The 14,083-nt window shown below is 33.5% G+C and overlaps 1 protein-coding gene across 2 annotated transcripts in view; it reads left to right on the forward strand.

Moving 5' to 3' along the window:
* Nucleotides 1–13,746, forward strand: part of TBK1 (TANK binding kinase 1) — a 45,170-nt gene extending 31,424 nt beyond the window's left edge. For both annotated transcript variants that reach the window (XM_081310305.1, XM_081310306.1), the window contains 10 exons: nucleotides 2,069–2,170; nucleotides 3,461–3,539; nucleotides 6,723–6,844; nucleotides 6,953–7,029; nucleotides 7,629–7,668; nucleotides 8,233–8,334; nucleotides 8,445–8,541; nucleotides 9,051–9,157; nucleotides 9,298–9,369; nucleotides 12,976–13,746. In XM_081310305.1, coding sequence (XP_081166431.1) covers nucleotides 2,069–2,170; nucleotides 3,461–3,539; nucleotides 6,723–6,844; nucleotides 6,953–7,029; nucleotides 7,629–7,668; nucleotides 8,233–8,334; nucleotides 8,445–8,541; nucleotides 9,051–9,157; nucleotides 9,298–9,369; nucleotides 12,976–13,027 — 850 coding nt within the window. In that variant the 3' untranslated portion in view covers nucleotides 13,028–13,746. The remainder of the gene's footprint in view (nucleotides 1–2,068; nucleotides 2,171–3,460; nucleotides 3,540–6,722; nucleotides 6,845–6,952; nucleotides 7,030–7,628; nucleotides 7,669–8,232; nucleotides 8,335–8,444; nucleotides 8,542–9,050; nucleotides 9,158–9,297; nucleotides 9,370–12,975) is intronic.
* Nucleotides 13,747–14,083: the final 337 nt, after the last annotated feature.

The raw sequence follows: 14,083 nt of genomic DNA on the forward strand, positions 1-14,083 counted from the left end.
CATTATGCTATTTCAAAAGTCCTTTTCATTGTCATGATCCAACGCAAGAATACTTTCCAAGTTTAAATCTTCAGGATAGTCCTTCATTTCTTACCTTTCCCCCAAATGAAGTATATATTCTCTTTTTTAAACAGCATTATTGAATATAATTCACATACTATATTATTCACCCATTTAAAATATAAAATTTTTAGTAAGTACAATTTTTAAAAAATATTTTTAGTTGTAAATGGACATAAGAATTTTATTTATTTTATTTTTTTATGTGGTGCTGAGGATCGAACCCAGTTCACGCATGCTAGGCAAGTGCTCTACCACTGAGCCACAACCCCAGCCCAGTATGTATAGTTTTTAGTTGTTTACAGAGTTGTGCAACTATCACCACTTTGTTTAGAACATTTTTTTAATCACACCAGAAAGAACTTTTGCATTCATTGGCCTTCATTCCTCGTTTTACTGCAAATCATCCAGTCCTAGGCAACCACTAAATATAAAATATAGTTAGTTGTTATAGATTTGCCTAGTCCAGATATTTCATATGATATGAATCATACAATATGAATATACACTCATCTTGATAAGCAGTATAAAAGCTATTTTTTAAAAATCACTTCCCAAGTAGTTTTTCTAGAACAGAATATTGATCATCTAAGGATTTTCTTCCTGCAAGTGATCCTAATAAATGTAACGTGGATATGATTTTGGCCTTTTTTTCTTAACCTATTATTTATAATGTCATTTTTCCATCTGATAAGCATAAAAATAAGTAGATCTCTTTTGAGAGTTATGCTTATTAGCATTCTATACATTGTTTGAAGCATTTGGATTTTGTACATGTATGGTAATGGCTTTGTTGCTAAAAGATGGTAAGAAGTGTGTTTTCTGAGCTCACCTCACTGTATGTCATGTCCCTGAGCTTAAATGCTTCTGACAGTGTGTATATTTCTACCTCATGCCCATCCCTTCTTGCAAAAATATGTATGAAGTATTCTCTTTTTTAGACTTTTATTTTCCTTCCAACATTATGTGAAACCCATAAATACAATAATTTTCAATGTGTTGACATGTCCAGTTTCTAACTCTATTTTCCTATTTTCAATAAGAAGCCTCCTTGTGGAGCTAAAGGTGTAGCTCAGAGGTAGAGCTCTTGCCATATGTACCTGAGTTCAATTCCCAAGCATAAATGAATTAATAAAGCCTCCTTATTTTTTACTAAGTGGTTTCTAAAAAGTTTTCATCTTCTCTTGCTATTTTCTATACCAATCACTACATAAAAATTTTCCCCCTTTACTTATTATTTTATGCTTTAATAATTCATGAAAAAATAATTTTTAACATAGACTGCTGTTGACAGACTTTTTCTGTAAAGGGTCTGTAGTGAGTATTTTAGGGTTTGTGGGCCATATGTGGATTTTTCTTTGTTTTGCTCTTATTTCTATAGCCTTTCAAAATCTAATGTTATCTCATGGGCTATACAAAAACATGCTTAAGACCTTAGTTTGTTGATCCCTGAAATAGACCATAAGCCCTTTAATTATATATTATTTACTATGTCATCATTCTTCAGAGATCACATTTATTGTTGTAAAGTATCAATTGGGTTGGCAGTGTAGCTCAGTGATAGAGCACTTCCCTGGCATGTGCAAGGCCCTGGGTTCCATCCCCAGCACTGCAAAAAAAAAAAAAAAAAAATGAATAAAAAGAAAGTGTAGGTCAGACATCAATCTACTATGAGTACTAAAAATTAATTTTGATAGTATAAAATGTAAATGTTATAGAATTTATTTTTGTATGTTTGAAAATTGAATTGTTATGAGAATCATTTTAATACATTAGGTTTCTAAAGTGCTAAACTTTGTAATATGGTTTGCAAAAATAAAGTGCTCTAGATATGAATAAGGGTAACAGATTCTTTTAATGTTGTCCTAATAAGTATAATTTGGCTTTCATAATAAGAATGTCATTATGAAATGTTTTTTGAATAGTAGTATAGCAGTGTAATTAGTGATAGACAAGAAAAAATAAATAATTCCTTAGATAAACTAATGGTAATAATGTTATTTTTTAGTGAATTAGTTAAAGATGATTACAATGAAACTGTACACAAAAAGACAGAAGTTGTGATCACATTGGATTTCTGTATCAGAAACATTGAAAAAACTGTGAAAGTGTGAGTAGATTACTTCCTTTTTAATAGTGGTTCAAATATTAAATGTTCCATTTCTGTTTAGTTTATTTAATCATTGTTAGCATGTGGCATGTAGTTCAAGTGTTTGTACTATGGAGCAGCTTGTAGGTGAGTGGTTAATTCATCCTAAAGGGGAAGACAGTTTCTCGAAAGCAATGAGCACCATGTCTGTGTACACTCCATTTGTGAAGGAAAAGGTAGTGGGAGATGGAAACATCTTGTGTCTATCTTGCAAAGCAGAATCTCTGAAGAGGAAAACATAAAACCTCTCAATAACAAAGAGATAGGAAGAGAGATTCAAGAACAACCTTTGGGAGTATTTTTAGAATTTTAGGAGTTACTTTTGGTTTACTCTTGTATATTAATCTTTTCCCTGAGAAACAGAATGATAATTTAAACTGCCTTCTTTCTAAGCTACAATATTTGTACCACAGAGGAAATATATAAATGAAATTGGTATTTAATATTTACCTCTCTTAATTCTGAAAGCTAGTATTTTTACTGTTGTCCTGGTATAAAATTATTGAAAATTAACTTGCCTTTTCTATTTTACGCCTTCATGTGCAAATTTTTAAGTAAAGCACAGTAGTAGCACTCTTATCCTCAAGGAATACATTCTAAGACTCCCGGTGCATACCAGAAACCTCAGATAGTACAAAGCCTTTTATATAAGCACTGTAATATAATATCGTGACAGTCGATTTGATAACTGAGGTGGCTACTAAGTGACTAATAGGTGGTTATTAGTCATAATACGCATATATAGTGTGGATATATAGGACAAAAGGATGATTCAGGTCCCAGGCTGGAAAAAGTGAATGTTATATGATTTTATCACACTACTCAATGGCCTAAAATTCAAAACTTGTGAATTATTTCTGGAATTTTTCATGTAATATTTTAAGACCACTATTGACCACCATAACAAAAGCCATAGAAAGCAAAACCACAGATGAGGAGGAACCACTGCATATAAAATTTCTTCTTCAGGAAGGCATCAGGATAGACTTTGAATAAATTTTTTATTAAATAGTTATGATAATAAAAACTTAAATACAATTTGTAAACCATCTTTTAAACAGAGGCTTAGACAGGAAGATTGTAAGTTCAAGACCACCCTGGGCAACTCTTAGCAAGAGCTGGTCTCAAACTGAAAAATAAAAAAGGATGTAGCTCAGTGGTAGAGCATCCCTGGGTTCAATCCTTGATACCACCAAAAAAAAAAAAAAATGTATTCATTTAATTTTTTTCCTGTGATTTACTTTTATACAGATATGAAAAGTTAATGAAGATCAACCTAGAAGCAACAGAGTTAGGTGAAATTTCAGACATACACACCAAATTGTTGAGAGTAAGTATCTATAAAATTATAGGCTAAGAATCTATTCCTTTTCTGGCAAGATTAGACTTAAAAGTTTCTTAGAGCATTGATATTTCTAAAAATCTCCACAGAAAGGATGTAACTTTTTCCCATCTTCATGGACTTGTTAACAATATTTAAATACCCTTACTGTTTTGACATTCTTTATAACATGTTCAAACTCTTGCTGTACTTATACACACACACACATACATCACTCTACCTCCCTCCCTTTTTTTTTCTTTCTCCTCCTTGCTTTTTGACTTTTAAATCTGTAGTGATATTGTGTTGCTACTGTGGCTATTAAAGCAAATTTATAAAAGTAATTTAACATGTAGTTGGATGTGGGGTGGGTCAACTTGTTTAGAAATAAATGCAAATTAATAGGACAATATTATCAGATTTTTTCTAAAATAAAAAGTAAAGAAAGATTTGGAATCCTCAAGGCAGTTTCTATCACTAGAAAAAACAATCAGAGCACAAGTTTCAACTCTGCCAAAAAATGCACTCACATTTCAGGGAGTCTCTGGATCTCTTATTAAAATATGTTATAGAGGGGCTGGGGTTCTGGCTCAACAGTAAAGCGCTCACCTAGCACATGCGAGGCCCTGGGTTCAATCCTCAGCACCACATAAAAATAAACAAATAAAATAAAGGTATTCTGTCCAACTACAACTAAAAAATAAATATTTTTTAAAAATTGTACTATTGTGATGGTGTGCACCTCTAATCCCAGCAACTCAGGAACCTGAGGCAAGAGGATCACGAGTTTAAGGCCTGACTGCGCAACTTAGACCCAGTCTGAAAAGATAAAAAGGACTGGGGATGTGATCAGTGATAGAGCACTCCTGGGTTCAATTCCTAGTATCACCCTCCCCAAAAAAAGAGTATTGTAGAATTACACAGAATTATGTATTGTACGAATTGACTTTTAATCCCAGAATTTCCTCTATTTACCTAGCTACTTCTATCTTGCTGGTTAAGGCATTAACTTCTTGGCATCCTTCTGCCTTTTTTTTTTCTCCCTCAAAAATGAGCAATTTCATTCATACTCTGTTCATCTCATGGGTTGTTGTACCAGTTAAATTATATAGGTAAAAATACTCTTGCCTGGTGTGGTGGCACACGCCTGTAATCCCAGAGGCTAAGGCAGGAGGATCACAAGTTTGGGGCCATCCTAAGCAACTTAGCAAGAAGCTGTCTAAAATTTATAAATTAAGAGGGCTGGGGATATAGCTCAGTGATAGAATGTCCCTGGGTTCAATCCCCTGTTCTAAAAGAAAAAAAAAAAATACTGTACCCTTGCAAGCTTTTAGTATTTAGAGTACTCATAAAATGGATGTTAAATTAAAAGTGAAAAAATTGAGATGAAATTCTTTTCTCTTTTAAACTTAGGCTAGTCTTTAGTTGTTTCTTTTTTTCTTTTAGTACAGGGGATTGAACTCAGGGACACTTGACCACTGAGCCACATCCCCAGCCCTATTTTATATTTAATTTAGAGTCAGGGTCTCACTGAGTTGCTTAGCACCTCGCAGGCTGGCTCCTGCCTCAGCCTCCCAAGCTGCTGGGATTACAGGCGTGTGCCATCAAGCCCAGCTAGTTTTTTCTTTTTTTTTCAGCTTTAGGTCAAGAACAATGACTTTCCAAAATAGTTATAATTGAGTAATAGGTTGTGAAGTTTAGTGCATTCTAATCAGCAGTCTTTTTAAGTACAATATAAAATGTCAGAAAGCATCATATCACTGTTCTCTAAAACTTTTAGTTCATTTATCTATATACTTTTTTTTTTTTGGTACCAGAGATTGAACCCAGGGGTACTTAACCACTAAGCTACATCCTCAGCCCTTTTAAGTTTTGTTTTGCGACAGGGCCTCACTAAGTTGCTGAGGCTGGTCTTGAACTCACAATCCCCCTGGCTTAGCCTCCTGAGTTGTGTGATCACAGGCTTGCACCCTCACACCCAGCTTAGTCTTACTTACTATTCCCTTAATATTCATCCTTCATGTGCTTGTAATTTTCCACTCCTCTGTGTAACACTATAAGAAATAACTTTTCTATAAATTATTAATGGAACATTAATATTAAGACATACAACATTTTTTAAAAAGTGTATATTTGACTATGTAAAAATTTAAAATCTTCATTTGCTAAAAAATGTTAAAAAGCAAGCCAGTTGGGAAAATTTGATAGTTTTTTATAAAAATAGCTCATATGAATTGATAAGAAAAATATTAAATCTGTAGTAAGTAGATAGACAACATTTAGATAATTACAAATAGAAATGTAGTGAAAAACTTAAGTTTATACTAATATAGTAAAAGAAAATTGCATATTATAATAATATTAAGATACCATTTTTGTCTTTCAAATGATCAAGGCTTAAAAAATTGTAATACCAGTGTTGACCAAAGCATGGTGAGAAGGTCTCCCTTCACTTGGTTTCTAGTGGTAGTATTACTTAAGACTTTTTCAAAATGAAAAGCAGTAGTGTATATTAGGACCCTTAAAATATTTAAGAGTATTTATTCTTTAAAGCTAACCTTCATCCTTTCTCAAATTTTACAAATATTTAGTTCTGTGGTAGGAAAATGATAAATTTACTAAACTTAAATGAATAGGACCTTAGATGAGGTTTTTTTCATTTTCTGTTTTTAAGAGGAACTATTTTTCTTGAGCTTCTAGAGAGCACAAATCATATGTCCTATACTTTATCCTTGGGACTATGCAAATGGTTCTCCTATTTCATATTCATAATTCTATAATATATAGAATACTAATCATTTTTTATAGAAAAAAAATGTTAGCTGAAGATACATATTTTACATGTCTGTTTTGAGACAGTATTTACTGGGTTAGGGTGGTAGAGCTAGTAGTGATAGAGCACTTGCCTAGTGTTCTCCCTAAACGCCCCCTACACATACACGCACACACAGAGTATTTACTGTATGAAACATTTTATAAAATATTTTAGTACTAGTTAGTGTTATGTTGTGTTATTATATTGTACTCTTGGTGGAAATCAACCTAAGAAACTGCTCTTGTATTTAAAGATGAAAATAATTAATCTGCCCTCACTTGAGGCAGTCTACAAAGAAATGTCCAGACTCCATTGGCACCATGGTTATCATTTCTGACTTCAGCAATCTGGATCTGAACCCACTGGTTTTTATTTAGCTTTCCAGTTCCCAGGGAACAATAGAAACAAGTCTTCAGGATATCGACAGCAGGTTATCTCCAGGTGGACTGCTGACAGATGCATGGGCACATCAGGAAGGCACCCATCCAAAAGACAGAAAGTAGGTTCTGGTTTTATGAGTATTTTTTGTTCTTATTAATATCCTTTTTCACATTGATTCAATTAATTTAATTGGGTTTTTTTGTTTTTTGTTTTTTCCTTGAAATAGTGTAGAAAAACTACAGGTCTTATTAAACTGCATCACGGAAATTTACTATCAGTTCAAAAAAGACAAAGCAGAACGTAGTAAGTAAAATTTTCTATTTGTTAATCTAATGAATCAGCCTGCCTTGGTAGTTAGTTGTAATTCAGATGGATTAATTTTGTATATTTGTAAGGGTGGCTGCTTAAGTTATTTGTTCTACAGATATAATTCTGTAAGGAAAGAGGTTGAATATACTAAAAATTATTCTTAAAACAACCTTTTGAATAATTTAATTCATAAAATCCAAAGCTTCAGGGCCAGACAGGTAACAGACAAGAATGAGATTGGCCTGTGAGGACTGAAACTGGAGAGTAGACAGCCCATCTAAGAGGGAGAGCCACTGTTCAGAAAGCCTGGTCCCCAGGTTTCTCATTTCTCAAGAGAAGTTAGAAATACAGCTTTTGTTAGAAATATTCCAATCTTTAAGTATTAGCAGTTAATTTTTTTTTTTAATGTTAACACTGTACAGACCAAAGAATAAACCTCTATCTATAAGTGATATGAAACCTTTAGGCCATAGGTCTGTGACATCTGCTTCAAACTCTTCACCTTTTTGAAGCAGTAATCTCAAAAAAAGAAAAACAGTGCAAGTAATATTATGATTCTACATTAACAAAAGTATACATTTTCTTATTTCTAGGACTAGCTTACAATGAAGAACAGATCCACAAATTTGATAAGTAAGTGCCTATTTAATTGGTTGTTTTGGTGCTATTTTGGTTTTCTCTATTAATATGATTCTTCTGAAAATTGTGATTAATTACAATAAAAATATATATTTTAATCTAAACTTAAAGGATTGGTGCTATGGGTGCACATTTTTGAGGCCTGTCCATCTGGTCCCTGATTGGGAGGTTATCATGAAAGACAAATGAGAGGGAAGAAAAATCCCTATTCCTCTCAAGTCAGCTTCTCTCTCATGTGCTCTGATTGCATAAGGGAGGAGCATAGGAAACAGAGGCAAGGACAGTTTATTTTTGTTAACATTCTCCAGTTTGAACTTTCTCTTTCTTCCTTTGCTATGTCTGTCTTAAAAACCTTTGCTTTCTACTATAAATGTTCTAAAGCTACAAAAATTATTATGTATATATATTTTATATATATTATTATATATATTTGAAAATGTTTAAATATTGGAAGTAGAAACAAGTAGTTACAAGAACTCATGTAAACCTCTTTGATTATTTTTGATTATTTTTACATGAGCTTCATGTAAACCTCTTTGATTATTTCTAAAATTGTAGGCAAAAACTGTATTACCATGCAACAAAAGCTATGACCCACTTTGCAGATGAATGCGTTAAAAAGTATGAAGCATTTTTGGATAAGTCAGAAGAATGGATGAGGTAAGTAAACTTATTTTGGGCTAATGGTTGGATAATTACAATATAATGTATATATTTAAGTGAAAATATTTCACTAGACTGCTTACTAATGGATTATTTTTGGTTTTCAGAAAGATGCTTCATCTTAGGAAACAGTTATTATCTCTAACTAATCAGTGTTTTGATATTGAAGAAGAAGTATCAAAGTATCAAGACTATACTAATGAGGTACAGCTTTCAAAAGTATCTAGAATAAAAGCTTTGATCCATTAGGAAAAAATTAAAATTCTTACTTTATGTCTCATAATGATTAAAAAGGGAGAAACAGGACAGGTTTCACATGTCTATATTCACCTATTTTTTGGTATGTACTTTGAGGCAAATTATAAGAATTTTTATGTTTTATAACCAAAAACATCTACTAAACCATTCTTTTGTCGTTCATAACAAAAGTGTTTTTGTTATTGTGTCATGATGGTTTTAAAATAGAAATTTAAAGCTGGGGTTGGGGTTGTGGCTCAGTGGTAGAGCGCTTTCCTGGCATGTGTGAGGCCCTGGGTTCGATCCTCAGCACCACATATAAATAAAGGTATTGTGCGCAACTACAACTAAAAAATAAATATTAGAAAAAAAAATAGAAATTTAAAACTGTAAATGACTTTACTAAAAGCTAAAACACTTGATCTATGACCTATAGTAAGTACTTTTGGTGTCTTATGTGGTTTTTGATGTTTCAGTTACAAGAAACTCTGCCCCAGAAAATGTTTGCAGCCTCCAGTGGAATCAAACATACCATAACCCCAATTTATCCAAGTTCTAACACGTTAGTGGAAATGACTCTTGGGTAAGAAACTTACTTGGAAATTAAGATATTTTCATTTACTTTAACTTTGGTTTGTAATTTTGCTCTTAAGAATTTTAAAATCTTGATGTTGATTGTGAATATGGTGTTTGATAATATTAATTAAATATTTTGTATTATAGTATGAAGAAATTGAAGGAAGAGATGGAAGGGGTGGTTAAAGAACTTGCTGAAAATAATCATATTTTAGAAAGGTAATATAAAACTCATCCTGTGTTGTTGATTTTCTTTGCAGTTGAGTGTGTACACATCTGTGTTTATATCTGTCAGTCTTCTATCAGTGGTTAAGCATTGGGAAGGGAACAAAAATGTCAGAACCTTTATGTTTTCTTCTTTCAGCATGATGATGAATTTGTGATACCTTCTAATAGTTGATTGATTCCATTTTATTGAAGCATTGGTTAATAGAATTATTTGCCTATTTGAATCAGTCCCCCCAAAATATTTCCACATGACTTTTCATAACATTTGTTCATTAGAACAAAGATTTTAAATTTGAGGATTCAGGGTTGCCTATAGAATAGCACTCTGATTAGTGCTGAGTAACTTCCAGAACCCTCTGGAAACCTCCTGGCAGGTGAGTGCCACTTGGAAATGCAATTCTTTGAAGACCTAGGTGTTTGCTTATCCACAGAATATTAATAGATAAGACCAAAAGAGAGTTGAAAAACATGCAGAGCCAAAAGAAACCATTTTTGGATGGCTGTTTTTCAGATCCTGGTCCCTCAGAGAAATCCAGTCATTTTTGGCTCTGCAGAACGATTTCTCTTTCAGGTCTATAGGTACTCCTTTACACACTCTCACCCTTAAAGTGCTGATAAAATTACCTGTTACGTGATGTTGTGTACCTTTGCAGGATACTTTCACACTGCATTCTCTTCCCTCACATGCTTTACAGCCTAGAGCCGAAGCAGGAAACCAGTCTCCTATATCCTGAGAGTTTCCCCATTATCTATTTAACCCTGTCCTTTTGGTTTAAATTGTTTCTGATTTTTCACAATTACAATTATGCTCCAGTGAACGTCCTTGTGTATATCTCTTCATGTACTTTTTAAGAGTTTTTGAGGGATCAAAATCTAAATGTTTCTAGATGTGAAATTTCTGGGTATACACTTTTAAATTTTAAGTTTATTGCCAATTTATTCTTTTAAAGAGTTATATGTTCTAAACAGATAAAACTTATGCTTTTATCAACACTGAATGTTCATCAGTCTTTTAAACGTTTGCCAATGTTTTTTAGTAAAAATTGAGATCTTCTTTTGGTATATATTTCTTTGGTTAATAGCAATGTTAAACCTCTCTTTATATGTTCAAATTTTATTTCTTCTGCCTATTAGGGTTTTTGTTTTGTTTTGTTTTAGTTGTAGTTGGACACAATACCTTTATTTTATTTATTTATTTTTATGTAGTGCTGAGGATGGAACCCAGTGTCTCACGCGTGGTAGGTAGGTGACTGCTCTACCACTGAGCCACAACTCCAGCCCTAACCTATTAAGTTCTTTTTTAATTATTTTTTTCTATTTGTTTATAGAAAGTAGATAGTAATTATATCACTTTTTTATGGTATGCACTTTGTAATTTCTTCACAACTTTAGCTAAATTCTAAATTTATCCAGTAAGGCTAAAGATTAGAAAGAAGAGACTATTAAGATAAATTCTTTTTCTTTTTCTTTTTTTTTTTAAAGAGAGAGTGAGAGGGCTGGGGATGTGGCTCAAGCGGTAGCGCGCTCGCCTGGCATGCGCGCGGCCCGGGTTCGATCCTCAGCACCACATACCAACAAAGATGTTGTGTCCGCCGAGAACTAAAAAATAAATATTAAAAAAAAAATTCTCTCTCTCTCTCTCTCTCTCTCTCTCTCTCTCTCTCTCTCTCTCTCTCCCCCCTCCCTCCCTCCCTCCCTCCCTCTCTCTCTCCCTCTCTCTCTCTCTAAAAAAAAAAATTTAAAGAGAGAGTGAGAGAGGGGAGAGAGAGAGAGAAAGAATTTTTAATATTTTTATTTTTTATTTCTCAGCGGACACAACATCTTTGTTGGTATGTGGTGCTGAGGATCGAACCCGGGCCGCGCGCATGCCAGGCGAGCGCGCCATCGCTTGAGCCACATCCCCAGCCCCAAGATAAATTCTTAACAAACTTTTATGTTGAATCATTATGCCTTATGGAATGAAATTACCCAATTCCTAAAGTACACCTAATAAGTCAGTTTATCCTGTGTTTTATTTGCAGATGTTTTCGACAGCATATGAGTATATAATATCACATAATCTTAACATAAATGTTATGTGACTTTTTAAGATTTGACAGAACTAAAGGGTATTCAAAGTGTTTCAGACCAGAAGTGTTTCAGATTTCAGATTTTTTTTCAGGTTTTGGAATGTTTGCATATAAATAATGAAATATCATGGAGATGAGACCAAAGTCTAGGTACAAAAATTGTATCTCAGGCTGGGGATGTGGCTCAAGCAGTAGTGCGCTCGCCTGGCATGCGTGCGGCCCGGGTTCGATCCTCAGCACCACATACAAAGATGTTGTGTCCACCGAAAACTAAAAAATAAATATTAAAAAGTTCTCTCTCTCTCTCTCTCTTAAAAAAAAAAGTTGTATCTCTTATCTCTTTTTGTTTTTTATATACAACTTTACACTTAGGCTGAAGTGAATAATACAATATTTTTAGTGTGCTTGCATTATGACTTGTCATAAGGTCAGCTGTGAAATTTTCCTTTTGTGGCCTCATGTTAGGTACTCAGTTTCAGATTTTGAATCATTTCTAGTTTCACATTTTCAGTTTAGGGATGCTCATCCTATAATGGAAGCCAGGTCTTATACAGAATATTGTACCACTGTCTCCACATGGGTATCCCACTGTTATTTCAGTTTTTTGTTTGATTTATCTAAAATCACCCTCCCCAACTTAGTTTCCCCTCTAATTTCCTCATTCTCTTTAGTGGGACTACGTTTTTTTCTATTCCTTTAAACATAAATTATTTTATGTACATACTTCCTTTACTCCCTCTCAAGTTTGGTGATCTCTCTTCAACATACTTTCACATTTCCCCTCTCCACCCTCATTCAACTTGCTTCTCTCTTCATGTGGAAGTTGTGGTAATAACCTGCTAACCTGTTTCCTTAGCCCCAGGCTCTTCCCATCTCTCATGGGTATTACAGCCAAAATAGTCTTCCAAAGTATTGATGTAGCCATGCCACTTCTTTGGCTCAAAAATTTCTAAACAGTTGTTACCTAAAAATTGGAGTCTAAATTCATACTTTCAAGAATATAATGGTCAGTTCCCAGCTTACATGAACCCAACTTTATTTCCCACTGCTCCCCAAAAAAAACTTATTGTTCTAGAAAGATTCCATACCTTATCCCTTGAATGTCACACTTCCAACTCCATTTCTTGGCTTATAAATTTTTATGAGAAAGTATCTGATTGTTAACACTTTCACGTTTACATCACTTCCCATTTTCTTTTTTTTTTTTTTTAAGTCTTCTCAAGGCACTGAGTTGTGTTTTTTTTTTATCTATTTATGATAATACCACTCTTGTTCAGAAAGAAATAGAATGAATAGTTGCTTAAACTCTTTAAAAATAAGTGTTCCCCCCAAAAGTAGTATTCGAAATTCTTTGAAATTTCAGGTGTTAGGGGACAGGGCTACAACTCAGTGGTAGAATGCTTGCCTTGCATGCACAAAGCCATAGGTTCATTTCCCAGCAATGAAAAACAAACTAACCAGCCAACCTCGGGGGCCAAATCAGTGAATCATTTTGAGATTATCTTTTTTCTTTTCTTGTGTGTTTTAGGTTTGGTTCCTTAACCATGGATGGTGGCCTACGCAACGTCGACTGTCTTTAGCTTTCTAAGAAGTTTCAGAAAAATTTCAGTTTGCACAAGATAATGCTGGGATATTAAATGAAAGCGTTTATAGGTGGTCTCTCATTTCTACAATTCAGTATTTGATGTGGTCTTGTAAATATGTATAATATTGTAAATACATAAAATATATAAATTTTTGGCTGCTGTTAAGATGTAATTTTGCCTTCTAACATTTATAACTACACGAGGCAGTTTGACCTCAGCAAGCACTAGAAGAAAGCCATGACTGGCTGACAAATTGAGATGCCGGTCCTTCACTCTGACGAAAGCTGGAGAAGTCATATTTCTCCAGCTGCCTATTGGAATATTTTTAAGTGGAACCAAATTGGCATCCTTACAAATCAAAGACTAATAGTTGGCAGGTTTATAAATGGTTAGAATAGAAAGGTGGCTTTTGTGAGTGGGGAGCAGAAGTGAACCACTGTTTTATTGGAGTCACTTTTTTTTGAGAAGGGTAAATGTACATTATTTCATTTTATAAGGTGCCCAGAGCCCAGTTTTCCTCCTGTTTGTTTAATTTCAGATGAATTATTGAACAAAATTTTTAAAGTGAATTAATTACTTTATTCATTTTTGGCCATAAGTGTATAATTGTCATTAAAATTTTAAGGTCATTTCAATTATTTAAAGCTGTATATTTCTTTAATTCTGCTTACTATTTCATGAAAAAAATAAATTTCTCAATTTTAACGTAAAAAGTTCATGTGTTTCTATTTATCCAGTGTGAGAAACAAAAATCATCTTTTCCCTCCCTTTCCTGTAGTGCTAGGAGTTAGCCCAGGGTAGTTCATATAGGGTAGTGCTCGCTAGGCAAGAACTCTACCACTGAGGTACATTGCCAGCCTAAAAGTTATATGTTGAAAGGTGCATTATGGGTAGTGATGGTAAATTATTCTCAACATACCGAATGGGGTGACGGTTTTGTGTTTCTTATAAACCCACTAATTCCAAGTTTTTTCATGAATTTATGCTATGCATATTGTAAGGGAATTTTTTCTTTGAAATATCTATTCTGAGTTCTAGACAAAAAGATTG

This window comes from Spermophilus citellus, assembly GCF_964194105.1.
Source record: "Spermophilus citellus genome assembly, chromosome: 10".
NCBI lineage: Eukaryota > Metazoa > Chordata > Mammalia > Rodentia > Sciuridae > Spermophilus > Spermophilus citellus.